At 48.8% G+C, this 27,836-nt stretch overlaps 4 protein-coding genes across 5 annotated transcripts; 3 read left to right on the plus strand and 1 right to left on the minus strand.

Annotated features, from left to right (window-relative positions):
• Nucleotides 1-89: 89 nt before the first annotated feature.
• On the plus strand, nucleotides 90-12,207 carry LOC113991893 (lysophosphatidic acid receptor 6-like). 2 transcript variants are annotated; one of them, XM_027728593.2, is made up of 5 exons: nucleotides 90-459; nucleotides 1,600-1,650; nucleotides 2,675-2,802; nucleotides 4,541-5,781; nucleotides 6,478-12,207. In XM_027728593.2, the coding sequence occupies exons 4-5, from the start codon at nucleotides 4,692-4,694 to the stop codon at nucleotides 6,492-6,494; spliced, it is 1,107 nt and encodes a 368-aa protein (XP_027584394.1). In that variant the 5' UTR covers nucleotides 90-459; nucleotides 1,600-1,650; nucleotides 2,675-2,802; nucleotides 4,541-4,691; the 3' UTR covers nucleotides 6,495-12,207. The 2 variants fall into 2 exon arrangements, with proteins under 2 accessions (XP_027584394.1, XP_039246794.1); XM_039390860.1 differs by lacking the exon at nucleotides 1,600-1,650.
• INTS11 (integrator complex subunit 11) lies at nucleotides 7,655-17,322 on the minus strand. Its single transcript, XM_027728592.2, has 18 exons — nucleotides 17,269-17,322; nucleotides 16,638-16,833; nucleotides 15,891-15,988; nucleotides 15,297-15,370; nucleotides 14,848-15,076; nucleotides 14,636-14,734; nucleotides 14,437-14,471; nucleotides 13,618-13,756; nucleotides 12,774-12,838; nucleotides 12,405-12,594; nucleotides 11,642-11,725; nucleotides 11,324-11,413; nucleotides 10,677-10,839; nucleotides 10,305-10,412; nucleotides 9,747-9,808; nucleotides 9,167-9,309; nucleotides 8,598-8,727; nucleotides 7,655-7,832 (listed from the first exon to the last, which is right to left on the minus strand). The coding sequence occupies exons 2-18, from the start codon at nucleotides 16,663-16,665 to the stop codon at nucleotides 7,767-7,769; spliced, it is 1,803 nt and encodes a 600-aa protein (XP_027584393.1). The 5' UTR covers nucleotides 16,666-16,833; nucleotides 17,269-17,322; the 3' UTR covers nucleotides 7,655-7,766.
• A 224-nt stretch (nucleotides 17,323-17,546) lies between these two features.
• On the plus strand, nucleotides 17,547-19,495 carry LOC113991875 (ceramide-1-phosphate transfer protein). The gene is made up of 2 exons (XM_027728554.2): nucleotides 17,547-17,665; nucleotides 18,320-19,495. Exons 1-2 carry the CDS (start codon nucleotides 17,547-17,549, stop codon nucleotides 18,831-18,833), a joined length of 633 nt encoding a protein of 210 aa, XP_027584355.1. The 3' UTR covers nucleotides 18,834-19,495.
• A 2,131-nt stretch (nucleotides 19,496-21,626) lies between these two features.
• TAS1R3 (taste 1 receptor member 3) lies at nucleotides 21,627-26,600 on the plus strand. Its single transcript, XM_027728555.2, has 6 exons — nucleotides 21,627-21,805; nucleotides 22,858-23,158; nucleotides 23,778-24,557; nucleotides 24,728-24,931; nucleotides 25,023-25,143; nucleotides 25,651-26,600. Exons 1-6 carry the CDS (start codon nucleotides 21,627-21,629, stop codon nucleotides 26,583-26,585), a joined length of 2,520 nt encoding a protein of 839 aa, XP_027584356.1. The 3' UTR covers nucleotides 26,586-26,600.
• Nucleotides 26,601-27,836: the final 1,236 nt, after the last annotated feature.

The raw sequence follows: 27,836 nt of genomic DNA on the forward strand, positions 1-27,836 counted from the left end.
CATCTTCCTATCATTTGTTCTTGCCCTCTGAGGCTGCCAAGGGAAGGGGAAGAGCTGCCCTCAGACAACTGCTCGTTCTTTTTGCCTTCCTCTGGGCTTCTGCTGCCTGTCTCAGGAGGAGGAAGGAGTTGGGGCTTGGTTTTTTTTGTAGGTGGGGTGTTTTTCTCCTCCTGTGGTGCGTGTGGGAGGAAGGCAGGCTGAGAGCAGAGGAGAATTGAGCATTTCCTCTTCTCCCCAGCCCTGCCTTTGTGCAGGGCAAGGGCCAACTGTTGCTGCCTGATGAGTGATTTACAGCCCCAGCTTTGAAAGTGCTGCTGTTTCCTCTCCCCATCCCTGCTGAGCTGCAGCAGAGGAACCTCAGCCTGTCCCCCGGGACAAAGGCCCTTCTGTGCAGCCCAAAGTCCCTCTGAGGTCACTTCAAAGGGTTTTAAAGGTCCCAGCACGGGAGCAGCGACTGGGGTGAGTCAGGAGAAGCACAAAATGGCCCTTTGGGGTTTCTCTGAGGTGGCTCGTGCTGCTGCTGGGCTCTGATGGGCTTGTGGTCACCTTCTGCTCCTCTCTGTGGTGCTGCAGAGTGTTCTGGGGCTGGCAGGGATCTCAGGGCCTGGAAATCAGAGTGCAGAGGACTTGGGGGTGATCGGGAGAGAGGTGAGAGTTAGAGCGAGAGAGGCGGGACTATGGGCGAAGCAATAGAGAGAAGAGAGGCCTTGGATGAGAGGGAAATAGAGGGGCAGAGACAGGAGAGAGTACAGAGCGAGAAGAGAAGAGCGAGAGCAGGAGAGAGGGAAAAGATGGTGTATAGGTGAAAGAGAAGGGGGAGAGAGGAGGTAGGAGGAATAGGGAGAGAGGGGAGAGAGAGCAAGAGGAGGGTGGAGCGTGAGAGAGGGAGACGGGGGGATGGGGAAGGATAGGGATAATGGATGATGGATGAGGAGGAGAGAGAGGTTGAGAGGGAAAAGATAGAGGGGGAGCGAGAGGAGGAGTATAGAGAGGTAGAGGAGGCCGATATTTTAACTATGAGATTTATCTAGATGGGAGATAGGAGGTGATAGGTGGTGCCAAGCATTAGACCCAGATGTATAGATATAGTAATAGAGGGAAATAATAGGGGGAGGTGGGAGATAGAGGGGAGAGATTTCATAAAAAGTAAATAGACATTTCATACTATCTATATGAGTATGAGAGATGATGTCTATATTTTATATCTGGAAATATGATGTTGAGATGGAATAATGCTGTCTATATTTAAATATATATTTTATATATTTAAACATATATTTTATAAATATTATATATATAATGTATTATATATATTTATATATAATCTATATTATATATATTTAAATATATATTTATATATATTATATATTATATATATTTTTATATTTTATATATGTTATATATATTTATATATTTTTTATATATTTAAATATATATTTATATATATTATATGTATTATGTATTATATATTTATATATTTAAATATATAGTTATATATTATTTAAATATATTTTTTATTTTGTTATATTTATATATATATTAATACATTTCTTTATCATATTTTTGTTTAATGTTTTTTTTTAACCCCCCTACCTTCAGGTCCTTCCTGCTTGCCCAGGCAATAAATACACTTTGTGGGGGGTTTTTCTGGTGAGTGACATCAGAATCTCTGTCTGGTTTGGTTCTAAAGTGACTGTTACAGTGTCAGGTTACAGGGAAAATAAGGTGAGCTACTTCTGCCTGCCCTGTCCCTTGCCATGGAATTCCTTCAGAGGTTCATTCCCAAGGTCTCCCTGGATCTGCACCGTGGAAGGGCAGAGTTGGAGCTGCTCTGTTGCTCTCGTGGTACCTGTTTGTGCCTCCTGGCCCATCCTGGCTGGCTCAGGCCAGGGAATTGGGGATGCTGAGCAGCCTGCAGGGATTTGCCAGCACCAGCAGTGGGGCTTGTCCAGAGCTCTTTGGCCAAAGCTTTTCAGCCAGAGGTTTTCCTGGAAGGGAATGGCAGCATTCCTTTGCTCTTCCTCCCTGGAAGGGAATGGCAGCATTCCTTTGCTCTTCCTCCCTGGAAGGGGCAGTGGGAGCAGAAAAACAGTGTATTTTTCACTTGTAGATTTTCCCCTCTCCCTTTTCAGGTTAGTAAGAGAGAAGTTCTGTTGGCAATGGCTTTAAATGGTGCTTTAAATTCTCCTAAATTCTTGTTCTGTCCCAGACCATGGATAAAGACCCAATTTTCTGTGGATCCAGTTCAGTTCACTCCCTTTTCCTTTGGTATTATAAAGGCTGGAGGTCAGAGCAGAGCATCCTTTTGCTCATAGAGTGGCTCTCTTAATTTAACAGCATCTGGCCCTATTTTGGAGGCCCATTTTGGAGCAGGGGGACCTGGTTCCAGAGGGGATGGGATGGGATGGGATGGGATGGGATGGGATGGGATGGGATGGGATGGGATGGGATGGGATGGGATGGGATGGGATGGGATGGGATGGGATGACTGGAGGGGCCCAGGGGTGGCTTTGGGTGGGTGTTTTGTGCCCCCTTCATGCAGTGGGTGTTTGGGGAGAACAAAAGCACCCCCTGGTGCTCTCTGCCCAGCTCTGGGGGCACTTCACTGCCGGGGCAGGGGCTCTGTCTTGCATGTGAGTGACAGGTCTTGGCTTCCTGTGGTTTCTCTCTGCAGAGCAACGTGACAGAACTCACCACTGGGGTGTCAAAACTCCCCACAGAGGAGCTGAGCAGGGACCTGGTGGCTCCGAGGACCTTGGAGAGGCCACTGAACTCACCCTGCAGCTTTTGCTCTGAGCTCTGGTAAGTTCTGTTTCTGACTAAATTTACTGTGAGTCTTTACAGGGCATAAACCCACTAAATGCTGGCACTGTTTGGGTGTTAACCAGGCCAAATTCTGCTGCAGGCTCAGGCACCACCACTTTTTACCATCACAGTGCAAAAATACCTGTCAGTGAGGTTTCTGCAGGTGTTTCCAAACTTCTGGTTGCAATAAAAACCTCGTTATCAAATGCAGTGGCTGAGCAGCCCAGGGTCAGCTGCCCAGGCAGTAATTCAGGAGTAGATTCCCTGGCAAACTCTGCAGTTGGAACAAAGAACTACTGAGGGGTTTTTGCTTTGCTTTTTACATCCCAGAGCAGCTGTTAAAAGTAATCTAAAGGCACTGAATTAAAGGAGATGCTCTTTTAGCATCAGTAGAGAATTTCTTTACGAGTCCAAATATTTTTTATGGCCATCATTAATACTTATTATCAGGGTTATTTAGCATTCTTGTACTTTTTGTATGGTTGCATTACTGGTTCCTTTCAGTTGATTCCATTTGGACATCCCATGGATGGGGAGATCTGTGTGTCTGATTGTTGCTTTAAAACCAGAAAAACCTCACAACTGACCAGAGTTTAAACACCTTGGGTTTTACATGAGAACATTTCTAATCGTTTCATGAGCTCAAAACCCAGCGGGAACTTCAGTGTATGCTTTTGTGTGCTTGTAAATCAGATAACTCTGTACAGAAACAGAGGTTCAGTGGTGCTTTTTATTTGTCTGGAAGGAAAAACAGCCTCAAAAAAAAAAAAAAACAAACAAACAAAAACACCTGAACACAAAACAAACCAGTTGTGGGGATTTGATCAGACTCCACACTTTTAAAATGTTTTAAAATCTGTCCACTCTCAGAATGGAAGGTGTAAAATGGGATCCTGTTTTGGGCAGGGAGGGATTTGGGGGATTTGTCTGGTGAGAAGCAGGAGCTCCTTGGTCTCCTTTCACCCTCCCTGTAAGGATTTTGTAGGTCTTACTCTCCCCAGCTGCAGCCCCACACTCTGAACCTGCACAAGGTGGGTGTTCAGTGGCTCTTGCTCTGCCAAACTCTGACATAAAGGTCATTTCCAGTCCTGAAGTCATGCCTGGCTTGGTATTAATTCCCCCCCGTGTTTACAGACCCTCTGCTGTGAGGTGCCAGACCTGTGCAAGCAAACCTTGCCTGCTGTTTTTCTGCCTTTCTTGTGTTCCACTTACCTCTGGTGGCTTTGCCTCTGTGAGAAAAACAAGCGTGGGGAGGAAACGTGAATTCAGAGTTTCCTCTGGAAAGTACCCAACGACCTCTGTAGCTTTTGTGCTTTCAGTGCCTCGACTTTGGAAGCATTTTTTGCATGTTGTGGCTGAGTTTAGTTTCTCAAGAAGCTGTGTTTAGTTTGCTTACTCAGGTTTCTTTTCTATTTGATGGGAGCAGCACAGTTGGAGTGCAGTTTGTTGCCTGAGTGACACGAGTGACCTGGGTGAGGAGTCCTGCTTCTGCAGTGCCTCTTTGCCATATTCCAAACATAAAAACCGGTCCTTTAGGCTCCCCCTTGTAACAGGTTTCTGGTGGTTTCTTTTCTGCCCACAGAGAAGGTTTAGGGTGCTGTAAATTCATCCCTTGTACACGAACATCAGCTGGCTCTGTTATTGTCACCTTGGGGTGATTTTAGTGCCAGTAAATACTGTCTACTGTGTAAACTCATATGCTGGTGGTTTAAATGATTTATTTTTTCCCTTCTAGTGGCACTGCTTTCCATCTGAGCAGCTCTGAAGCACAGACCTCACCAGGCTGAACATCTGTGGTGCAGCTTTAGCTCTCGCTCACCGAGATGAACTAAAACTCCAGGACCTCCTGAGGGAAGGGATGGATTGAGGCTCCCAGCCCATGTTGGATGTCCTCCTCCTCTCCAGCAGAAACCATGGCAGGTGCTTCCTGGGCCTCCAATGAGACAGTTGCCAGCGGCAGCTCAGAGCTCCGGTTGGAAGCAGATTCCCAGGATTTCTTGTTCACTGTCACCTACAGCGTTGTCTTTGTGCTGGGGCTGGTGGGAAACGCCCTGGCCCTGGCCCTGCTGTCCTGCAGAGCGAGGCACACGTCCCACTCCTACATTTACCTGATCAACCTGGCCCTGCTGGGCACCCTGTTTGTCTGCGTGCTGCCTTTCAAAATCCATTCCCACCTGCACGGGAGCAACTGGACCTTGGGGGCCGCTGCCTGTGGGATCACGGGGACCCTGTTCCACGTCCACATCTACCTCAGCATCGCCTTCTTCGCCTGCCTCTGCGTGGACCGGTACGTGGCCGTGCTGCACCCCTTCGCCTACATCCAGCTCAGGGCCGGCCACTGCGTGCTGGTGGCCACGGCCCTGTGGGTGGTGGCCCTCGGTGTCACCGTCCCGCTTGTCCTCGCGGGCCCCCTCCACCAGCGGGGCGTGGGGAACACCACGGCCTGCCTGGAGAGCTTCCCCACGAGCAGCTGGACCTGGCGAGAGGCCCCTCACAGCGTCCTGGCCTTGCTGTTGGGGTCCGTGGTGCCATTTTCCCTCATCCTGGTGGGATTCCCGCTCGCGGCCTGCAGGATCTCCCGCATGAGGCGCGGCGTGTCCCGGAGGAAGGCCCTGAGCACCATCTTCATCATCCTGGCCATCTGTGCCCTGTGCTTCCTCCCCTATCACCTCACCCACCTGCTGCACTTCCTGGGGAGGGTCCAGCTCATACAGGACGAGTCGTTCTCCATCCTGATCCACGGGATGAGGAGGGTCAGCCTGGCCCTGGTGAGCCTCAGCTGCTGCCTCACCCCGCTCCTCTGCTACCACAGCTCTTCCAGCAAGCAGTGCCACTGCAACTTCAGGCTCAGGTTCAGGTCGAAAAAGGTGTTCACCATCTGTGACAGGAATTTCGGGGAGCCCTTCTGTGATTATAAACTCCAGCAGAGACGTGGGGGCAAAAAACCCAGCGGTGGAACCAACTGGTTTGCTTCAAGTAAGTACAAGGGTGACCTTTCCAGCTGTTTCTTTACAAGCAAAGTGGTAAAACCTACTGGTTTTTGGTGTGGTGGCTGTTAAAGCACTGGAGGGAAGTGCCCACCAGCTGTGGGTGTTGATCAGGCAACTGGGACAGCCCCTGGGATAGCTGTGTCCTCGGACAGACCTTCCCAGCACGTGCTGAAACCTGCTGTGTTCACGATGTTTTGGGCTTGTTCTGTTTAACTTCGGGGTTGGCAATCCACAGGGCTCTTTTCTGGGAAGCAGCACAGCCCAGGAAAGGGCCACCTGAAGGAAATCAGCCTCCTAATTGATAGAGGTGGATTTGGGCAGCCCTGCTTGGTTTTTTTTCCTGTTTTGGAGGGATCTGGTGTGTTCTCCCTGGGCTCAAAGCCCACGTTCCACAGCCAAATAAGGGCTTCTCATCCTGACTTGGCTTCCTGAGGAGTATTCCAGGACAGGCTTTCCTGGATTCAAGCTGGACATGGATTAATGGAAGTTTAGAAGGGAGCAGATCCCAGTATTTATCAGTCAGTGGTAAACAAGCTCCTCTCTGCAGTTCCTGGAGGAGCTGCCACAGCTCTTTGCACTGTGCAGTCCCCTTCAAATGTCAAAGCTCTCTCTTTTTGAGTCACATTTTGTGCTGTAAACACAACATCTGACCTCTCTCACCCCCTTTTTCTTGTATTAACAGACCCATGTGGCTTCTGAGAACTGCTGAGTTTTCCGCCCCGCGAAACGTGAGACTGTGGAGAGAATTTTTCATCTGTGGGTGCTCTGAGGCACCAGAAAACCACAAGCCTGGCTGACAACCCGAGTTTACTTCAGAGGGATGAGGGTTTTTGGTGTAACAGGTGCAGAGACTTGCTGCTCTGCTCCTTCCCCAGGCCACCCCAAAACTCTCTGTGTGCTCTTGGGCTCCGGGTACAAGGGCTGTGAGTAGCTGAGAGCAGCAGGGACACTGTCAGGGGCTTTGGTTAACAGGACAATGTGCTAAATCAGTATTTTAGCTTCCAAATGCAGCCTAAAATTCCTGTTGTAACCTGGCACATGCCCAGGTTCTGCTGGACTTGGAACAAGAACTGCCCTGGGCCTGGAGGGAGAGAGCAGGATTATTGTGGCAGAAGGCTTTGGGGGAATCAATGACAGTGGTTCTCTGTTTATTAATTTCTCTTTACTCAACAGTGGATGGTGCAGCTTCTGCCCAAATTCAGCCACAGTTTTGCTTTTAGCTTGGAGGAAATTTTAAATACTGGTGAGAAAAATCTGCTCAAACTTTTCTAAAACAAGGAAAACAATTCCTGTGCTGTGTGGCCTTGGGGAGCCAAGTGCAAACCCCAGCACTGTGGAGGCAGGGGAGGCTCAGAGGGAGCATTAGCACAAATTAATCCTTCACCTTTCATGAGCCATTGCTATTTTTGTCCCATTTACAGACTATGGAAAATCCTCCCAGCACTGGAGGGGGACTGTTCTTATCAACTAAGCACAATCTTTATGCCCTGCATAAAGGAAGAAAAATGTTATTAGAGGCTCCATGCAGGAGAGCAGCTTTCCTGGAGGCTTCTCAGCTGTCCCTGAGGGAAGGAGGGAGAATTAAATAAGTTTAGCAGCTTGATGATCAGCACATTTAGGGCTTTATTCTTTTACCTCCATTATCCTTTGCATTTTAATTGTTTCACTCAGCACTGCTGAGATTTTTAAGGGCACTGAGCTGCAGGGGGGAGGAACTCTGAGTGACTTTTGCTTTACTGTGTAAGCAACTCAAAGCTTGTTCCTCAGGACTGTTTAAAAACAGGTTGTCCCAACTCCCTGCACGGGTTTCCAAGGGGGAAGATCACAGTGCTGGTGACAGGCAGGCACTGGCACTGCAGTAACTGGACAAACACTGTAATTCTTTTATTAAAACAAACCAGGAAAAACCCATTGGCAAGGTAAACAAAATAAAATCTCCATCTCTGTAACCCCCTGTGCTCTGCCCTGCTCTCAGGATGTGCTCTGGGGCAGGCCTTTCTTCAGGAGGGAGGTGAGATAACTGCCCAGCTCTTCATCCTACAGAGGAGAAAGAGAAATGGGATGAAAGCAAAATCTTCTACTTGCCTGTCCCATCTGGGGCAGTAAATTCAACTCTGGTACCCAGAAATAGGCTGAAACAATTCTTGGACCCTGCAGGATCTAATGTTAGCTGTGTTCAAAAATGGAAACAGAGCCACAGCTGCCTTTCTGGGTGTTCCTCCCAAATACTGGTGTAAAACTCCCCTTTCTCAAAGGAGGTGGCTGGACCTGAGGGGTCTCTTTTGAGGAAAATCGTCACTTTTCTTGAAAGTAAGGAATAAAGATCCATTGACTGTGTTGCTTTGCCCCCAGAAGGCACTTCTTTGCTGTAAAGAAAGAATTTAATGACACAGCCAGAGAAAGTGTCCTTTTGAAAGGAAGAAAACATAATGAAGATCTAATAAAACAGTGTTAAGATTACACATAGGCTTCAAGCAAGTAGAAAACTAAGAAATACAATGTAAAATACCTCCACACTCTGCATGGCAGTAGGGATACAGCTCAGTGTCCTCAAAACACAGAACTGTAATAATTAATTGTAATTAACTGTAATTACTCCAGCTCAGTGGTCCCAGAGAGCTCCTGTAAAGCCATTTGTACTAAACCCAAAATGGTCAAGAAAATGGCAGCAACTCAGCTCATCCTCCAGTCAAACTCCTTCCAAACCAGAGGGAGGAAGGCTCAACACTTCCAGCCACCTCCAGCCCGGGACAGTTTTGGACTGAAAGGAGTTCAGAGCAGAAAGTCCTGGAGTGTTCCTACCTGGTAAGTCCAGGACACGAGCAGGACTTTGGTTCCCTGATCCTCTGAGTGTGCTGTGGCCTGGATAAGGATGGACTCCACGGTTATAGAGCCATCAGGGAGATGCTGCACGGAATAATCCTTCAGGACCCTGGTAAGAGAGGAAAAAAATGATTTATTTGGGAGGGAAATGCCCCCAGGTGAAGGGTGGGTCACCCCTGCATCTTTACCCCAAACCCCAGCCTATGGTTTACTCCTTTTCGCTGTGGCTGAGCCAGCACCTACTCCCCCCAAGGAGTCTCCCGCTTCCCAAAGAAGGGGGAACAGGGATAACCCACAGCTTGGTGATTCTGCTGCTTGTATTAATCATGTAGGATTTCCTACAGAATTTATTTCTGGCCTTCATGACAGTTCTACCCCCAGTTCATCAGAGCAAAGCCCCGCTCAGGGACCCGCCAGCTGCCTGTAGGTTCTGCTGTTGCCAGCTCAAAGGAGGGGGCACCTGTGCTACCTGGATTAGGAATGATAAACTCAACTGCATCCCTAGGTGGGGGGGAAAAAAAACCCCTGTGAGTTAAGAAGGGCCTCACCCCTTGAGGTGGTTGTAGACCCGAAGCACCGTCTCGTGCTCCTTGCGCGGGTCCTGGATGTGGACGCGGCACGTGAAGCGCAGCTGATGCTCTGCCAGGCCCAGCTCCTTCAGGGCCTGCTCAGGGGAAACCAGCCTGAAACTCTGCAGAGAGAAGGGATAAATCCATGAAAATCCAGTGCTTGGAGCTTTCTGCAGTTGCACTGCCCCTCTGTGGGCAGCTGCTCACAGGGGTGTTCAGCAAACTTCCATCACGCGTTGCTGTTTGTTCACCTTTTCCATCTCACTGCTGGGAGCATGAGGGGGTGATGGCAAAATGCCCACCTCAATAATCATACAAGCCCTTCATTTAACAAAACTGAAGTTGCCCTCTGGAAGCTGTTTTTATCCTCTTTAGCAGGGGAATGGTGTTTGAATACAAACGTGAGGTCACAGAGGAAGAAATCCTCCCCTGGCGCCTTCTTTGTAAGAAACCAGAACTGCTTAAATCTTGATTTTGGCTCCTTGTGCACCCAGAACTCTTGTGTGAATTATAAAACATTCAGAGGACTCAAGACAGGCTTAAGAACACTTTTACTCACGTTATCCTTCATGAGTAACGTGCCGTGCATGAGCTTTGGCTTCTTGGCATCTGGTACAGGACCTAACCCAAGGCCAGGGGAAAGAAAAGACCAGTTAACAATGAGGTGCTGAATTTTCCCATTAAACAGCTGCTCTAGGACTCAACAGATGGACCTCTGAGGCCCTCATGAGGTTCAGACACTAAAATTTTTCACCTTTCTCCTGCTAAGTGCATTCATGGTGCTCAACCATCATCAGAACTCCTGACACATAAGAAACCACGTCTAGTTTACAACACAGAACAACTGCCTCTCTTCCCAGAGCACATCCTGATTTGAGAGGGTTTAGATTATTTTTTTTTTTCAACTTGATTTTATAAAAATAACTCCAGTTTTCCCAAACCTAGCTGGTAAAAGCACAGGTGAGTTTTTTGTTACCATAGTGAACGAACAACAAAGTGGCAAACAAGGCAGCGTGCCGGAGTTTGTTTTTAAACATTATTATATTCGCAGCATTCTGCCTCCTGCCAGCACAGGAGCAGGGCCTGAAAGAGGGAATTTTGTGGTTGGAAGAGTCACCTATTGCTGCTTCTCTCTTGAGGAGGCCCAGGGAGATGTCCACGGGGATGCAGGGGTTGGTGAAGATGGTGGTGGTCTCTCCGTTGGCGGGCATGTAACAGCTGACATCTGCAATGGGAGCAGCCCCTGTCAGGCCTGTGGCAGCAGGAAATGCTGCACCACAACCAAACCACTTCACTTCCAGTCCAAAGGACCGTTAAAATTAACTGGGCTTAGTTAACATGTTAATTAAGACGTTACAGGCACCAGTTTTTGAGGGTGCCTGTAAATTCCATCAGACCTAACCCTGCTGAGGGCCTGTGGATTAAACACGTGACCTTCAGTGCTCTGCTGCCATTCCCTGCTCAGCACCAACACACACAGGATACCTACGGAATTCCTGCTCTATTTTCTGCTTCAGGAACTCCATTTTCTTGGCTTCCCCGTGGACCAGGAGCACGTTCCGAGGCTCAGCCTGGCGGATGAGCTGCATGATCCCCTTGGCATCTGCGTGGGCACTGAAGGACATGTACTCCACCTGCATCTTCACTTCCAGCTGGGGAGGAGCAGAAAGCACGGGATTTGGGAATTGGGAATGGCTTTGGCTCACTGCAGCTTGTATAACACACACAGGACAGACCCAGACTCCTCTCTAGTTAAAGGAGGAAGGAGAACACCTAAATTGCCTTAAAGAAAAGCTTTCAGTAACTTATGGCCTCAAATTCCCCAATGCCAAAACAAATCAATACTTAAGGACAACTGGTATCATTTTATTATCCACATCTGCTTAAAAATGCAACATTTTTACCTATTTGACTAACAGGGCTTTGTTATTAAACATTATAAATGTACCCCGTTAATGGCAGAAGACAACATGGCAAAGAGGAAAAAAATGAGTACAAATCCAAAAAAAAAAAAAGTTACTTTGAGGCATTTTCAGGGTTGGGTGCAGCCTAATCCATTGTGTGTAACTACCACCTTAAGTTTTGAAGGATTTCCCCCCAAATGACCCTTCCCTTGGACTGGAAAATCCAACTTACAATTTGTCTGCCCTCCATCTCCAGCTTGCGCTGCCCGCTGAGGATCTTGTGGCCCACAGTGCCCTGCACGCAGTATCCAGGCATGATCACCTGGGAGGGAAAACCAGGAATGTCACCCAACTGCCCCTGCCCTGGGCCTGGCCCAGCCCTCAACATCCAAACCAGCCACAAATGCACAGTTTGGGTGAGCTCTGCCCCGGGCTGGGTCATGACAGAACTCGTGGCATTTAAACCCCAGAGGCCGAGGAAAAGCTCTCCTGCAACCTCTGCCCACTGGCACAGCAACAGAAAGCATCACTCAAGGGAACAGTTTCTTACCATATTCTTTTCATTCCCTGCCCACTTCCTGAAGATCTGAAGGGACTGTCCTGCGTGAAGCATTCCAGGGGTTGCAAACACCACCTGGAATTCAAGGATACACCGTGAATCATCACAGAAAACAATTTTTCCATTACTTATAATATAATAATATTCTAAATCTGCACAGAAAATCCCCCCATGCCCATTACAGACACTCCATCAAATGGGGATTTTTGCTATTTTATTTTTTTCCCCACCTTGTCTAATTTTCACAGGAGCTGAACTGCTGTTTTAGGAAACACCTGTGAGCAGTGTCTGCTGAAAACTCTGAATGGTTTTATAATGATAACTAATAAACCAGTCAGAAATAAAACCAGCAATGCAAGATTGTGCTGTAAAGGATCTGTCACCTGAGCTACTTACAGAATATACTGCAAAGATGATGGTTTGAATCATGATGGATCTATCAGATTCAGTTTGAACCCATCAGATGTGAATCAGATCTGAATCTATCAGATCTATCTGATTATCAGATCTGAGTCTATGAGATGTACAGATTATAATAGAGATGCAAGCTTTTAATTTACTCTGGGCATTTTACTTTTACTAAAATAAAGATAGAAATATCTTTAATAGTTATAGAGATGGCTTGGCCACAAAAGGGTTTTAGGTGGGATTAACAGGGGAGAGGAGGCTTAGGCTGCCTGTTGATCCCAGACTGGTTAAAAGCAGCTCCCTGAGCCCCCAGCTCTGCCCTGTTCCCTCCCTAACACCCACCTACCATGGGCCCTGGGTTGTCTGCAAAGGCCCTGTCGAAGGCTTTGATGTGTTTGAACTCAAACATGTTCCTCTGCACAAAGGTTTTCCGGATTTTCTGGTTAGTCCACGTGATGAAGAGCTTGTAATAATGGTTGGCCTTCTCTGTCAGTCCCGTGGAGAAGTAGATTGGAGCCTTCAAGTTCATCCTCTCCCTGTGGAAAGAAGTGTCCCAGAGAGCTGTGAGGGCCAAAGTGGGATCCTGGCTATCCAGGCTGGAAGTCCAGAAGCTTCCTACCTTTACAAAAATTCACCAGACACAGAAGGACCCCAGAAACCTGCCAGGAGCACAGAGGAGGACAAAAAGGTACCTGCACAGAGACACTGCACTCACCAGAAAGTTTCCAATAAAATGCAAAGTTCCTGGGCACGTCCAAGGGCAAAAACTGGGATAAGAACCTGCAAAATAGATGGGATTTAGTGTCTGTGAAACCCACACAGCATCAAATCACTGCAGAGGTGTTATTTCTGAACAAGTCCCTCAGTTCCCTCTCACTTTCTGATACTCTTTTCACTTCCCAGGAACGTGTTGTGCAGTTTGGAATGAATGAAAGGCACTGCCACCCGACCAGCACCTCTCTGGGTGGGATGGAAATGTCTTCTTTATTAAACTACTTGCATCTTGGGAAGAAAGTAGTGTCTGAAAATAAGCAAGGCTGTGGGATCAGTTTTATTCCATCAGCTATTATCATCCCAACCTATAAAAATGACTGAAATGCCCACCCTGCTGATTCTAAAAGGGGTTTTTTTTTCCTGATAATTATATTTTTGCTTTTGTATAAAATGAGAAGTTTCAAGCTCTGCAAAGGAGCTTTGCAGTTTTCCATTTCCACTGCTACTTCATAACACAAACACACACGCACACATAAACCTAAATAAATAAAACTAAGATACAATAAATAAAACAAAAACTAATAAATAAACAAAGCAAATAAACAAAACTAAAGAAATACAAATAAAACTGAAGAAATACAAATAAAACTGAAGAAATACAAATAAAACTGAAGAAATACCTAAGAAAAGCACATATAAAGAAGTTATGGGTCACAGTTACCACGATCCCAGCTACCAGCCTGGGTGAGACCCCACTGTGCTCACACTGTTCTCTCCTGGGTAACAGGAAACCAAACTGTTGAGAGCAACAATTCTGGCATTATTTGTGGAGATGGCCACTGTACCTTCCCTCCTCTTTCCACAGTCTCATGGACTTTCTTGAGGAAGTCCCTCTCCCTGCAGCGTTTGGAATCTCGGATGGTCGTGGCGTAGGTGGACTCGCTGATGAGCAGATCCGGGCGACACTTATCGATCCAGGCAGCCCTGGAGGAAGGGGATGGGAGGAAAATCCAATTAGGAGCTGGCATTAATGACCTGCAGGTCTCAATATCACTGCCTCCCCATGTGCAGACAGGAAACAGGAGCACGGCTGTGCCTTGGCCTGCCTGAAGTCACTGGGAATTCTGGGGCAGTATCAGGAACCTCTAACCATAGAGGAACCTCTCTGCAGGCACAGCTCCTTTAAATTAACCCAGCTCAAAACAGACACTACAGACCTTGAAAAGCAATACTGATCCAGCCTATTACCTGTGTGAAACATGAGTACTACAAATCTCTCACATATGCTAGGAAAAATAAAATGAGTGTTAAAGTTTGTGACTCGAACTCTCATAGGAATTAAAAGCATTGAGAAGGCACCATGAAATAACAATTCAAACACTGAAGTCCAATTATTACACAGCCTTAAAAACAGATAAATATGAATTAAGATTCATAGAACAGATTAATATGAAAAGAAGATTACATTAAGGTCTATCTGTCAGAGTCAATGTAAACCCGTTCACCCTCACAATTTAAAATTGCATTTATCTTTTCATCATTAAATGTTCCAGTCTCCTAAGAAAGAATCAAAGCTGATAAGCCCCTACTGTTAACAATCTGTGCTAAAATCCTCCTGTCAGAAATATTTACAAGTCATAGAAATATTTACAAGCCATACTCACCCCAAGTGTCTGTCTGGTGTCATGTTATAATCACCCTGATGGAAGAAGAGAAACCCATTAATATTCTCAAGGCAACAGGACAGGCCATTAAGAGGTGATGTAGTGACCTAGAAATATTGCTGTGCATATATATATATATATAAATATATATATAATGTCTATGTAAGAGGTCAATGTGTATAAATCTGTGCATACTCACAGTGTACACAACTGACTCACATCCAACCTTGATCTGGAACATGGCAGCTCCAAGGACATGGCCTGCATAGTATGCCTTGATCTCCAGCTCCTCATCCACCTGCCCCACCAGGCAAACACTCCATTAGTGCCAGCATTTCCAAATAAAACTGCCTGTTGCCTTCTGCAACAACCCCTGGTGTGATCAAAAAGTACCCAGAAATGAGCCTTTACCTGCACTGTCTGGTGAAGGTGCACAGCCACCACCTTTTTCATGCAGTCTTTAATCATCTGGGAAGTGAAGAAGTTGGTTTCCCCTTTCTTGTCCACTGTTATTTTCCTGTAGTCCTCCAGGAGGATGGGGCAGATGGCCTTGGTGGGGTGTGTCATGTAGATGGGCCCATCATAACCCACCATCTCACTGAAATAGGGCAAGGCTCCACAATGGTCCAAGTGGAAGTGGCTGCAAAAAAAACCCCACAAAGAATAAAGGAGGTGCTGTATGGAATTCGGCCTGGCTGGTGCTCTCACATCTTGCTTCTGATTTTTAAAGCTCTGCATGGCACAGAGGAACCAGTCAAAATATGACTGAGGGACCTGGAACGTGTTTGGGTTGCAAGGGGCAGCATAACAGAGCATTCCCATTTCCCACTGGGGCTGTGACAGGGAAGGAGCTGCCTCACCTGATGATCACACAGTCCAGGAAGTCTGTCAGCCTCCCATTCTGGGTGATGTAGGAAAAGTCAGGGAAGCGCCTCTGCGGACATGGAAAAACAGGGAATCCATCAGGACACAAAGCCAGGCAATGCTGCATCACTGATCCAACAAAACAACAGAGGGAGGGACCTTGGAACACTGGGAATGTGTAGAAAGAGTCAGAGGGGAAAGGAGGGGAGAGCTGCCAGGGGACAGACAGGGAACTGGCCTTGGTTAAAGAAGAATCTTCCCCCAGAGGGTGGTTGGCACTGAACAGGCTCCCCAGGGCAGTGGGCACGGCCCCAAGGCTGCCAGAGCTCCAGGAGGGTTTGGACAACGCTCTGAGGGACAAGGTGGGACTGTTGGGGTGTCTGTTCAGGGCCAGGAGCTGGACTGATGGTCCTTGGGGGTCCCTTCCAGCTCAGATATTCCATGATTCCATACACACACCTACACACAGCCCTGTGTCACATGAGATGAGCCGGGCAACGTTCAAGGAAAAATTACCAGAGTGGAACAGTCCTGCTGGGAAGGGCCAGGACATGTCCCCTCACCCCATTCCTGCTCCCCACTGCACTCACATCATCGTTGTAGCCCATGTGCATCCCACAGTCCAGCATCACGTTCTTCCCAGCGATGGACACGAGGATACAGCTCCGTCCCACATCCTGCCCAGCCCCTGGACACAGGGAAAAGGCAAGTAAAACATCTCTGGGAACGTTTACAATCCTTTCAAAAGAGAAGCACTTAAAGGTCTGCACAAACTTCCTGCAAGTTGCAGCTACAGTTTCGAGTAAAACCAAAATAATCCTTTATCTGGAAAGGATTAACATGAACCTCAGTTCCCTCTGGTGCTCTGCCCTCAGTGGAAGCTTCATTAAGCTTTAATTAAGTCCACATCAAGCCCAAAAATTATCCATCAGGATAAGGCAGTTCCCCTGCCCAGCACATCCTGTTCCCTCTCAGCACAGAAACAGTGTCTGTGCAACCCATAAAAAGAGATTAAAAAAAGAAAGAAAAGAGAAAGATTTGCTTCCTGTGGCTCTTTACCACAGTAACTGAACTAATGCTTTACCTCCACTGTACAATCCTTTACCAGAACACGTTAATTGATCCTGTAATCAAATGAATTATGACTGTTCAGAGTCTTATTTGCTTGAAAGGCACACAGAGGGCAGTGAGAAGACAAGAAGCTGCCAAGAACCACAACTGTCCCACACGTTACAGGTGCCACCAAGGCCAGTTTTCCGTGCCAACCCAACACATCTCACCCTCAATTCTAAATCCCACAGCGTTTGTGTTTCAGGCCGGTTTTGGACTGGACTTACCCAAGGGGGTGACTTTGATCTCAGGCATTTTAGCAGAGCCCAGCCCCCAAACTGCACAGGGAATCACTCCAGACGCTGCTCAGGGAAGGGCACGGGAAGAGAAGATCTCGCCGGTTTTGCAGGAGCCATTTCGACTGTTTGGCACAAGAGGGGGAAAGTATCTGGCACAACACTCGGGCAGAGGCCAAACTCTTTTCTGGAGGAGGGGAAAAGAGACAGGAAAGGAGTCAGATGATAAACAAATTATAGAAACTCGGCCCTGCCCAGGTTCGATATCCATCCCCATCGCTGGGAGTTGGAAAAAACACACACGGAGACACACAAAACCGAACACAAATGCACATAGAAACACATAAACACGTGAAAACCACACAAAACCAAACCCATGCACAGAAACAAAAACCAGAGAAACACACAAAACCAAGCACACGCACAAACACACAAAACCAAACCCACACGCAGAAACACACAAAAACCGCACAGAGACATGCAAACACACAAAACCAAACACAAGGACAGGCGGAAACACACAAAACCAAACCCACACACACATAAACACACATAATGGTACAAGACCACACAAAAATCACAAAAAAACACACAGAACCACGCAGAAACCACCCAAACCCACCCAAACCCCGCGGCCGCGGCACTCCCGGCCCTCTGCCCTGACGCCGCCCCACTGCGCCTGCGCCGCCACCGCCCCGGCAGCTCGCGTCCCTGTGCCGCACCCAGCGCGGTTGGCCGCGCCGCCGTCACGCACCAGACGTTGATTGGTCCACTGCCCGAGCCGCAGTGACGCATCGTAACCCGATTGGCTCGCTGGCAGAGCGCGGAGTCGGACCGCGCGCGGATTGGCCGCGCCGGGGGGGCGGAAGGAGGAGGAGGAGGAGGCGGCGGCGCGGGGCGATGGCGGCCGCGGGCGCGTTCAGCCTCAGGGAGGTTCTGGACGCCTTCCGGGGGTGCGTGACCGAGCGGCGGGAGGTGCTGCTGGAGCCCTACCTGAGCGGCTGGTGGGGGCTCATCCGGTGAGTGCCCCCCGCGCACAGCGACTTTGGACGGGAGAGGGGAGTGACAGCGCACGGGGCGTCACTGGCGGGTCAGCTGCTCCTTGAGGCAGGTGGGAACGTCAAAGAATTACGGTGTTAGGGCAGGAAGGGAGCTCCCACGGGATAAAAAAAAATGGTTTCTGGGGATGGATATCTGTGCGCAGCCCTGCGGCCTCCGGGGTAAGGAGGATGCGAGTCCAGAAGAGGGCACAGAGATGCTGTCAGGGCTGGAGTCTCTCTGCTCTGGAGCCAGGCTGGGAGAGCTGGGGGGGTTCACCTGGAGGAGAGAAGGCTCCTGGGAGACCCGAGAGCCCCTTCCAGGGCCTAAAGGGGCTCCAGGAGAGCTGGAGAGGGACTGGGGACAAGGGATGGAGGGACAGGAAACAGCGAATGGCTTCCCACTGCCAGAGGGCAGGGTTGGACGGGATATTGGGAAGGAATTCTTCCTTCCTGGAACAGGTTGCCCAGAGAAGCTGTGGCTGCCCCTGGATCCCTGGAAGTGTCCAAGGCCAGGTTGGACGGGCTTTGGAGCCACCTCGGATGGTGGAAGGTGACCTAACCCTAACCCTGCCCATGGATGCTCTTTAAGGTCCCTTCCATCCCAAACCATTCCGTAATTCCATGGTCCCCCAGGTTCCTGCAGAGCCTCGGCGCCGTCTTCGGCTTCATCTCCAAGGACGCCGTTGCCAAGGTGCAGATCATGGAGCGGCACCGCCGGGGGGAGCAGGGGCAGCACTACGAGTCCCTGCAGTCCATGGTGGAATTCGAGCTCTCCCGGGGGCCGGCGGAGCTGCGGGGCCGCCCCGACTCCGGGTGCCGGACGGTTCTGCGGCTGCACCGCGCCCTGCTCTGGCTGCAGCTCTTCCTGGAGGGGCTGCGCACGGGCCACAGGGATTCCCGGACCTCCACCATCTGCACGGACTCCTACAACGCCTCGCTGGCCAAACACCACCCCTGGGTGGTCCGCAAGGCCGCCACGCTGGCCTTCTGTGCCCTGCCCTCCCGGGACGCCTTCCTGGAGGTCATGAACGTGGGCCCCCCCGAGCAGGCCGTGGACATGCTGGGGGAGGCCATTCCCTACATCCAGAGTGTCTATGGCATCACCCAGGAGCTCTTTGCCCAGCACAGCCTGCTGGACCTGCCCTGACAGGAGGGGGCACATCCCAGCAGGACTGGGGTGAAAATCAAGAGTTTCTCTGGCTCTCTGCCCGTGGGCACCTCCACTTTCCCCTTCCCACTTAGCCAAGCTACTCTGGGTGCCTCACCTTACAAAACATATACCAGGGTTTTTTATATCTATTTATGTGATACATATAAAACACATATCATACATGTAGTTTATATCTGTGTCAGTGTCTGGGGGGGGCTCCCCACAGGCTTAAGGATTTCCTTTCCCTTCCCAGCAGGGATCTGACCACTGAGCCAAGCTATTCAGGGTGCCTCACCTTGGAACAGAGAAATATGAACCAGGGGTTTTTATATCTATGTATGTTATATATAGATACATGTATGAAATGTATTTTATATCTTAGTGTGGAGCTCTACAGTAAGAAAAAAAACCCCTCACAGCAGCAGGAGCTTTAAGGATTTCCTTTCCCTCTCCAGCAGGGAGCTGACCATTTAACCAAGCTATTCAGGGTGCCTCACCTTAGAACAGAAAAAGATGTACCAGGTTTTTTACATCTATTTATGTTATACATATAAAACACATATCATGCATGTATTTTATGTCTATGTCAGTGTGTGTGTGGAGCTTGACACTAAGGAAAAAAAAACCCACAGCAGTATGAGCTTAAAGATTTCCTTTCCCTTCCCAGCAGGGAGCTGGCCAAGCTATTCAGGGAGACAGAAAAAAGATGTTTCAGTTTTTTTTTCTATCTGTGTGTGTTGTACATATATACATGTATGATCTGTATTTTATATCTATGTCAGTGTGTGTGTAGACCTCGAGACTAAGAAGAGAACTCACAGCACTATGAGCTGCTTAAGGGATTTCTTTTTTTGTTCCTGGAGTCACCTCCAGCTCTCCAGCAAGGCTGGGAGGGGAGGTGGTTTCTTTTTAAAGCCAAACTCTGCAATTCAGCAGCTTCTGTGCATTTACACCACTAGTTGTGGCCTTGTGTGACACGAGGTGGAGTCTGAACACATTTACACTGCACTTGATCTCCCCTGGCCACTTGTGTTTATCAGCTTCATTGCATCTGGGGGGTTTGGGGGAGTTTTTAACCTTGAGAATATAACTCTGAGTGAAGGATGTGTGGTCACACCCCCACCTGAGCACTGCTGCTAATGCTGTGTCCCCCAGAGCTGAAGGAGCTGGGGGTGGATGTCCCAGATCCCCTCAGCAGCACCTCCTGTGCCCTTCCCCTGCCCGTTAAATCCATGCTCTTTGCACTTGGGATGTGGACCAATTCCTAATCTGTGTCCAGCCCAGGCTGCAGACTGCACCTGAGCTGGGTTCCAGCTGTGCTTCTACGTCGTGTGCTCATGTGGTGGTGGGTTTTTTTTTTGGTTAATGAATGTGTTAAATGCCTACAAAAACGATTTCTCTGACTGGGGAGAAATCCACACTTGTACTGTAAATCACTACATGGCTTCTACTGCAAATCACTGTAATAGCCAAAGGATGAAAATGGAATTTACTGAGCTTCTGGAAAGCTGAGAAAGCACTACATGTTTAGTCCAGGGTGATGTGAATGTTTGGGGGAGGAGGGGGAACCTCACAAGCTGTACCATGTTCTGATTGTATCTTTTGGGCATAATGTAACACTGTGTGATCCAGCAAATCACTGTTACCTCATGGAAACTGGATTAACTGGACATAAAATTACGTGAATAATGTGCTTCTGAGGAGTGTCCTTTATGGGAATGTGCTCTGGGATTGTGGGGTTGGAAGGAACAGGTCTTACACTGTTATCTACTCTGATCTTCTCTCACTGGCAGAGTCTGTTTCATTTACCTGGAGATCAAGCTGAGCTTTTTAAAAGAAGTTACATATTTAAACCTATCACTTAAATATTCCATTAAAGGGAAAGTATCCTTAACAATATATCTGTACAAACATACCTATATATAACACAGCTACAACTGTTGCTTGCCTGAACTACTGGTGTATTTAACTCTCTACAGTGTATTTGCTTCTCCTCATTCAAGGGAAATATTGCAGCCTTGGTGCATCACTTTGGTGCAACTTGGTGCATCAGTTTTATGATACAGTATAAATATATAATAAACCAATAAAATGCAGTAAACTGAACTTTTCATTCAGAGCTATCCTGTGTGCTGAAATTCAAACCTGACAGGAGAAATGCAAGCCATGATCCAGCCTAAATTGCTACGCTGTGAACTTGTACCTAAACCTGAAGTTTTTCAAGTGAAATCAATATCATAGCTCAGTGTGAGGAAAAAAAATTCAACCAGCCAGTAAAAACTTCCTAAAAAATAACAAGCACCAACCTTGTGACCCAGGACTGGCCTTCTCCAGGCAAATTCCTGTGATGCCCTGAGGAAGAGCTGGTTATCTCCATCGTGGGGTGACCCTGAATTTGAAAAATATATAAATAAAAATTACTGCTGTGTAAACCTCTTACAAAGAGGTTTTACAAAAATCAGAGTGGGGCGCCTGAGTTTTTTACCACCTATCCCAGAGGAAGCCCAATTTCCAGAGCTGTGCCAAAAGAATTTGGTAATTCACTCTGAGCAAAGGAAAGCAGGATGAGGGCAGTGGTTTTCCAACCAAGAGCACTCAGAGGGCATTGCTGCATATTTGACTACTGCCCGCTGAGCACAGAGTTAAATTAATGCATTTTGCTAAACAAATTCTTGCCCAATATTTTCATCTCCGAGTTCTATTTAAAGTGATGACACTGGATCCCCCCTGCCCCTCTTCCCTCTCCCACAGTCACTCAGAGAGATTTCTTTCCCCCCCAAACAGCCAAAAATGGTCCCTGAGCTGCTGCTGTGCCTGGGTTTGGGTTGTGCAGGAGCCCTCAGCCCCACGTGCCTGTCGGCTCAGTTCAGGAGGCCCGGGGATTATATCCTGGGAGGGCTGTTCCCGTTTGGGAAGGACACCCTGAACCTGTCGATGCGCGTGGAGCCCACCCCGGTGGTGTGTGAGAGGTAAGAGCCATGCTGGCTTCACCAGGGCTGGGGGGAGAAAGGAAAAAGTCAAGTCATCCTAGTGGTGTGTGAGAAATAAGAGCAATTTTGGCTTCACCAGGGCTGGGGGGAGAAAGGAAAGTGGTTCTTCTGGTGGTGTCACAGCCAGCACTGAAGGTGGGATGGAGCAAAGAGGAGCTCTGAGGTGCTGGAGCACTGGGGTAAGGGAATGTCAGCTTCTGATCCCAAAATGGAAAGTGGGTTTGTGTTTTCTTGATGCCACTCTGTTGTCAGACTTCAGGCACCTGTTTTGATGGAAGCTTTTTAGCAGCACTTGGCTCCCTTAGTGCTTGAATCTCACACATAAAGGTGGCAGCGCTGCTTTTGCTCCATGCCCTGCTCTCCACAGGCAGAAGGACACTCAGTACTGTGCAAAAGGCAAAGCAGGGAAGAAAATCCCCTGGCTTGCACATCTGCTGGTGTGTGATTGGTATTTCCTACTCACTCACACCAAGGTGGTTCACAGCACCCCGTTACAAGCTCCTCACAGCTCTCTGTGAGAAGGAGAAGTTGGTGTCCTGTCTCCTGCTTTGGCAGCAACAAAGCACAGAAGAGCCAAAAGGGGCCAAAATCCTTCCATCTTCACAGGCCCTGGGGCAGGGAATATGCTCAGTGTACTGAGATACAGGTGGGAGGAAAATCCCAGGAAGAAGGACATTTATCCTGAATTAGCACCTTGGGAATCTCTGGTTTCAGGGGTGAAGCACACAAAGCTGAGAGCAGGTCTTGACCCTCAGAGCTAAACATACTTGTCTCCATACTCTGTTCCTTCTCCTGGGAAGCTCCAAGGATATATTTGCTGGCAGACAAGATTAATTAGATTTGAAAAGTGCTCAAACTCTCACAGTAGAAAATTTACAAATGGGTCCAGGGGTGCTCTGGCTGCTGACAGTGCCACAAATGCCTGGCTTGGCCACAGACAGGATGCAAAGTGTAAAAAAACCAGGGAATAAGCTGCTCCCTGTTGTAACAACCCTTGTAATTCCTGCCTCCTCCTCCTCCTCCTCCTGCAGGTTGAACACGGACGGGCTGATCTGGGCTCTGGGGATGAAGTTCGCTGTCGATGAGATCAACAATTCCACCTCCCTCCTGCCAGGGGTGACACTGGGCTATGACATCTATGACAGCTGCTTTGAGCCCCTGGTGGCCCTGCAGGCCAGCCTGATGTTCCTGACCCGGAATGACACCACAGGCATTGGAATTCTGTGCGACTCCACCGACTGCCAGCCCCGCGTGACCGCCGTGATCGGGCCCCACAAGTCAGATCTCTCTCTGGTGACAGCCAAACTGTTCAGCACCTTCTTCATCCCACAGGTAAAGAACCTCTCTGGAGAAGCAGGAATCCTCCTTTCTGGTGGGGAAGGGTTTGGATCAACAGTGTTGTCCATGCTCTGGGAACATGGATTGTTAAAGTGCAGTTCCTGTCTTTCCTCTGCCACAGGTTTCCTGGGTGATCTTGGGTGGGTCAGTCAAATTCCCTCCTGGAGACACTACAGTGTTTAACCACCCAGAGAGAACAGGGACAACTCAGACCACTGTGATCCATGTAAAATGGGAATAACAGAGCTCCCAGTGTAAACTGGGAGGATCTCATGAAAATACTGACTAAAATACTTGACTACACACGAGAAAACATGACTAAATACTCAGTTACCACAACAGAGGGCTCTAATGGTCAGGGAAATTTAGCCCTCAGCTAAGATATAACTGAATTTTGAGGGTGTCACCCTGTGTAGAAAGCAGTTAATTATCACTGTCATTAATGATAAGGGCTGGCAGTGGAAGGAGACAGTAAATGCAGCCAAGATGGATGAGTTCTCCCCACTACCCTCACCAGCATTTTTGAAACCTTAGGGCACTAACACTAAGAAAAGAAGGTAGAGAATGACCTGGACATCCCTCTTTGCCTCCCTCTGTCCCTCCCACCCTGCAGGTGAGCTATGCAGCCAGCAGTGAGAAGCTCAGCAACTCCGAGCTGTTCCCGTCCTTCTACCGCACTCTCCCCGGTGACAAGAACGTGGTGGAAGCTGTGGTCCAGCTCCTCAACAGGTTTGGGTGGAACTGGATTGCCACCGTTGCAAGTGATGATGAGTATGGCCAAGGAGCCCAGGAACTCTTCTTAAGCACAGCTGCAAATAACAACATCTGCATTGCCTTCGAGGGCATAATTCCTACAGACGTGACCGAGCCCAGTGACAAAAAACAACTGGAAGATGTCATTAACTTAATTAATAGGACCAAAGTCAACATCGTTGTCCTTTTTGCCTATACTCTGTCAGCCCAGGCCCTGATGGAACAAGCCATCAAGATGGGACTGAGCAAGAAAGTCTGGATTGGCAGCCAAGCCTGGATGCTGTCTGACTTACCTGCCTCCATCCCAAATATTCAGAGCATTGGGACAGTCTTAGGCTTTGTGACAAAAACAGGCACAGTCCCTGGCTTCCAGAAGTATGTTGCTGACCTCTTTACCTCTGTTCAGCAGGATGAATTTTGCCAGCAGTCCAGAGAACTCAACCGGCTCATGAGCACCAACGTGCTGGACCTGCAGTGCCAGGAGTGTGACAACATCTCCCTGGGGGACCTCTCCTTCCTGCTGAGCATCACCCAGGTGCAGCCTGTGCACATGGCTGTGTACAGCGTGGCCTATGCTCTGCACAGAGCCCTGGGGTGCACCTACAAAGCCTGTCCCAAAACGCCCATCAGATCCTGGCAGGTGAGTAAAGGCCAGGGGGGACAAACAGCCACTTTTCATCCTAACACAGCCAGACAGTGCCAACCTGAGCCCTTGTTGAGGGACAACTGATTTCAGCCAGAAACCTGCTTGCAGCCTTATCATCCTCCAAACATCAGCTGTACCAACTCCAATTTCCATTCTCCCCTCAGCTGCTGTACTACATGGACGCTCTCCCGTTCGAGGTGAACGGCCAGAGCTACAGGTTTGATCAGTCCCACAGCACAAACACTGGCTACAAGCTCATACTGTGGTCCTGGAAGAATGGCATCCTTACCTACCTGCCTGTAGGTGACTATAAAGAGTCCCTGCACATCGAGGAGCCTCAGATCCAGTTTCACACTCCAGATCAAAAGGTAAAGATGGCCCAGCCAATTCCTTCTGATTTCTTTGGTGATACAATTCTCCTGGAAGTGCCTGGCTGATGTTCACTCCTCCCTTTGCCAGGCGCCCACATCAGAGTGCTTCAGGCACTGCAAACCAGGACAAATCAGAAGGGTAAAAGGATCCAACCTCTGCTGCTATGACTGCACAGACTGCGCAGAAAACACCTTCTGGAACAGTCAAGGTGAGGTCTGAGAAATCTGAAGGCTTTAACTGTATTATGTCTATCTGCTGGTTGAGGTAACAACCAGTGGTGAGCTCCTCCTCCATGAAGCACTGCCAGTGCAGGGGATTTGCCTCCCTGTTCTGCTGTGCTTTGCTCAGTCTTGCCCTACACACCTTCCCTGGGGACCTGCCTCTGCTGAGCCCAGAGGGATTGCACGAGGACAACGTGTATGTATTTTACCTCAAGAGGTAGGAGAGAGGGCTGTGATGAAATTCTGGGGTCACAGGTGGGAGAGAAAGGCATATGATGAAGTTCTGGGATCTTTTGGAAGCTTTCTGGGGAAGGGAAACAAGAGCTAAGAAAAGCGAGTCCTTTGGGGAGAAGGGTGGGGAAAAAAAAAACCAGAGTGAACTGTCACAAGCTTTGGAGTTCCAAGACACTTTGGAGGCAGGGACATCCTAACCCACATCTATGATCCATCCTCAAGGGCTGGGTGGTCATCATGCCCTCACTGCTCCTTCCCAGACAGCTCCAGCTGCACCCCCTGCCTGCAGCAGCAGTGGGCCCCTCCCCAGAGCACGCAGTGCTACGAGCGCAGCGAGAGGTTCCTCTTCTGGGACGAGCCCCTCACCATCGCCCTGCTGGTCCTGATGTCCATCACCATCCTCCTGACCTGCCTGACAGCTCTGCTCCTCCTGAGGAACCTGCAGACCCCCCTGGTGCAGGCTGCTGGGGCTGAGAGGAGCCTCTTTGCCCTGCTGTGCCTGGGGCTGCTGAGCCTCAGCTGCTGCCTCTACGTGGGGAAGCCCAGTGACACCCACTGTGCCATGCAGGAGGTGGTCCACGCCCTGTGCCTCAACGGCTGCTTCTCCACCTTCTTCATCAAGACCCTGGAGATCACCCTGGTGACAGAGTTCCCCAGCTATGCCCCCTCCCTGCTGCGCTGGGTGACCCACAGGAGGTCCTGGCTCCTCGTTGCCTTGTGCCTGCTCGTCCAGGGCTTGCTCTGCCTCTGCCACCTCTACCTGGGCCCTGCCTACCTGGCCCCTGACTACAAATCCCAGCCCACCGAGGTGCTGCTGGTGTGCAGCACCAAGTCCTGGGCGGCCTTTGCCCTCCTGCACAGCCTCAACGGCTGCCTGGCCCTCCTGTGCTTCCTGGGCACCTTCATGGTGCAGACGCTGGGCAAGAAGTACAACCTTGCCAGGGGCATCACCTTTGCCATCCTCATCTACTTCGTCATCTGGATCTTCTTTGTGGCCATCTTTGCCACGCTGGGGACAGTCCTCAGGCCTATCTCTCAGATTGCCACCATCCTGATCATCAGCCTGGGCATCCTGGTGACCAACTACGCCCCCAAATGCTACATCATCTTGTTCAAGCCCGAGATGAACACGGTGGATTGTTTCCAGAATTTCATCCAAGAGGAGCCAGAGGAGGACTCAGCAAACAAACAATAAACCAGCCCCATTGTCACCTGCTCCTCAGTAAAAGCTGGCTGTCTTTTAATGAGATAATTCTGTTTATGAGCACTCTCTGGCCCCGGGCACAACCACCAGCTGTGAAAGCACAGGGCTCTGCTCAACCAGCTAAAGCCAAATGCTCCAGAGGAGCAGATCCATCCTCTCTGGAATGGCCTGTTCCATCCCCCACAAGCAGCCAAAAGCAGATTCAGTTAATCAACCAACCTCCAGTAGTGATATTTTATATGAATTTCTCTCTCAGCTCTGGCAATGTGAGCAGGAAGCCTCACCCAGAACACTTCCCTGCAAACACTGCTGGTGATTTCCCCTTCTAATTAACTAAATAACTGCTCCAGAGGTAAAGCCATGAATCCTTTCCCAAGCCTTAGAAGAATTTTCAAATATATCCAACACCAGAGGAATAAAAAGAACATTCTGATAAGTAACAGCAGCTGTGCAGGATATAAAGAGAGCATTACCCATTCAAATTGCAGCTCACTCATTTGTGTTTCGTTCACATGTGTTTGCAAAGCACATGGAAATCAGGCCCAGGCACATGGAAATGAGCAGTGTGCAGATCACACCACCCCAAGCCATGGCACAAAGTTCCTCCACCCCAAAACCCACACAAAGATCACCAAAAACTCCACATTGCTGCCAAACAGTACCAAGTCACATCACCAAGATCTTTTCTTTTCCCCACCTACTTTAACAAGCAACTATATTACTCCTTTTTTCCCTACATTAAAGTTTTTCCATTACTGCCCTTTTATTCCCTATATTAAAGTTTTTCCATCTCTCCACCGGGTGCTGTTGCAAATTAACTCATCAGTTCAGCTCAATTAAAGAGCTGGCAAATTAATCTACACCAGGAAATATTTTCATTCTTTAAAAAGAAAAAAAAAAAAAAAGAACTTTCTGGTGCACTGCAAAGCTACTTGCCCTAGATTTTTGTGAACACCTGCATACAGAAATACTCCTCAGTGTGATTAAAAATACCAAAACTCTGACCTGAAGCCTGGAGTCCTTGCTCCTGGAGCCTGCAGCAAGTCTTCATGAAGATGTTGTTGCACCTGAGCCTCTCAGTATTCCTTGCTCCAGGGCTGTGATTCCATAGCAGAGAAGCCTTAAGTAGCTTTTGATCATCATCATTCCAGAAATAGAGAAGGAAAAATAAAATCCATTTATGTCTATTGGCAGCAGCCAGAAAGCCAACTCTGATCACAACCAGAGCCATGACAGGCTGAG

This window comes from Pipra filicauda, unplaced genomic scaffold (assembly GCF_003945595.2).
Source record: "Pipra filicauda isolate LSUMZ 115617 unplaced genomic scaffold, ASM394559v2 scaffold87_size3191425_pilon, whole genome shotgun sequence".
Lineage (NCBI taxonomy): Eukaryota > Metazoa > Chordata > Aves > Passeriformes > Pipridae > Pipra > Pipra filicauda.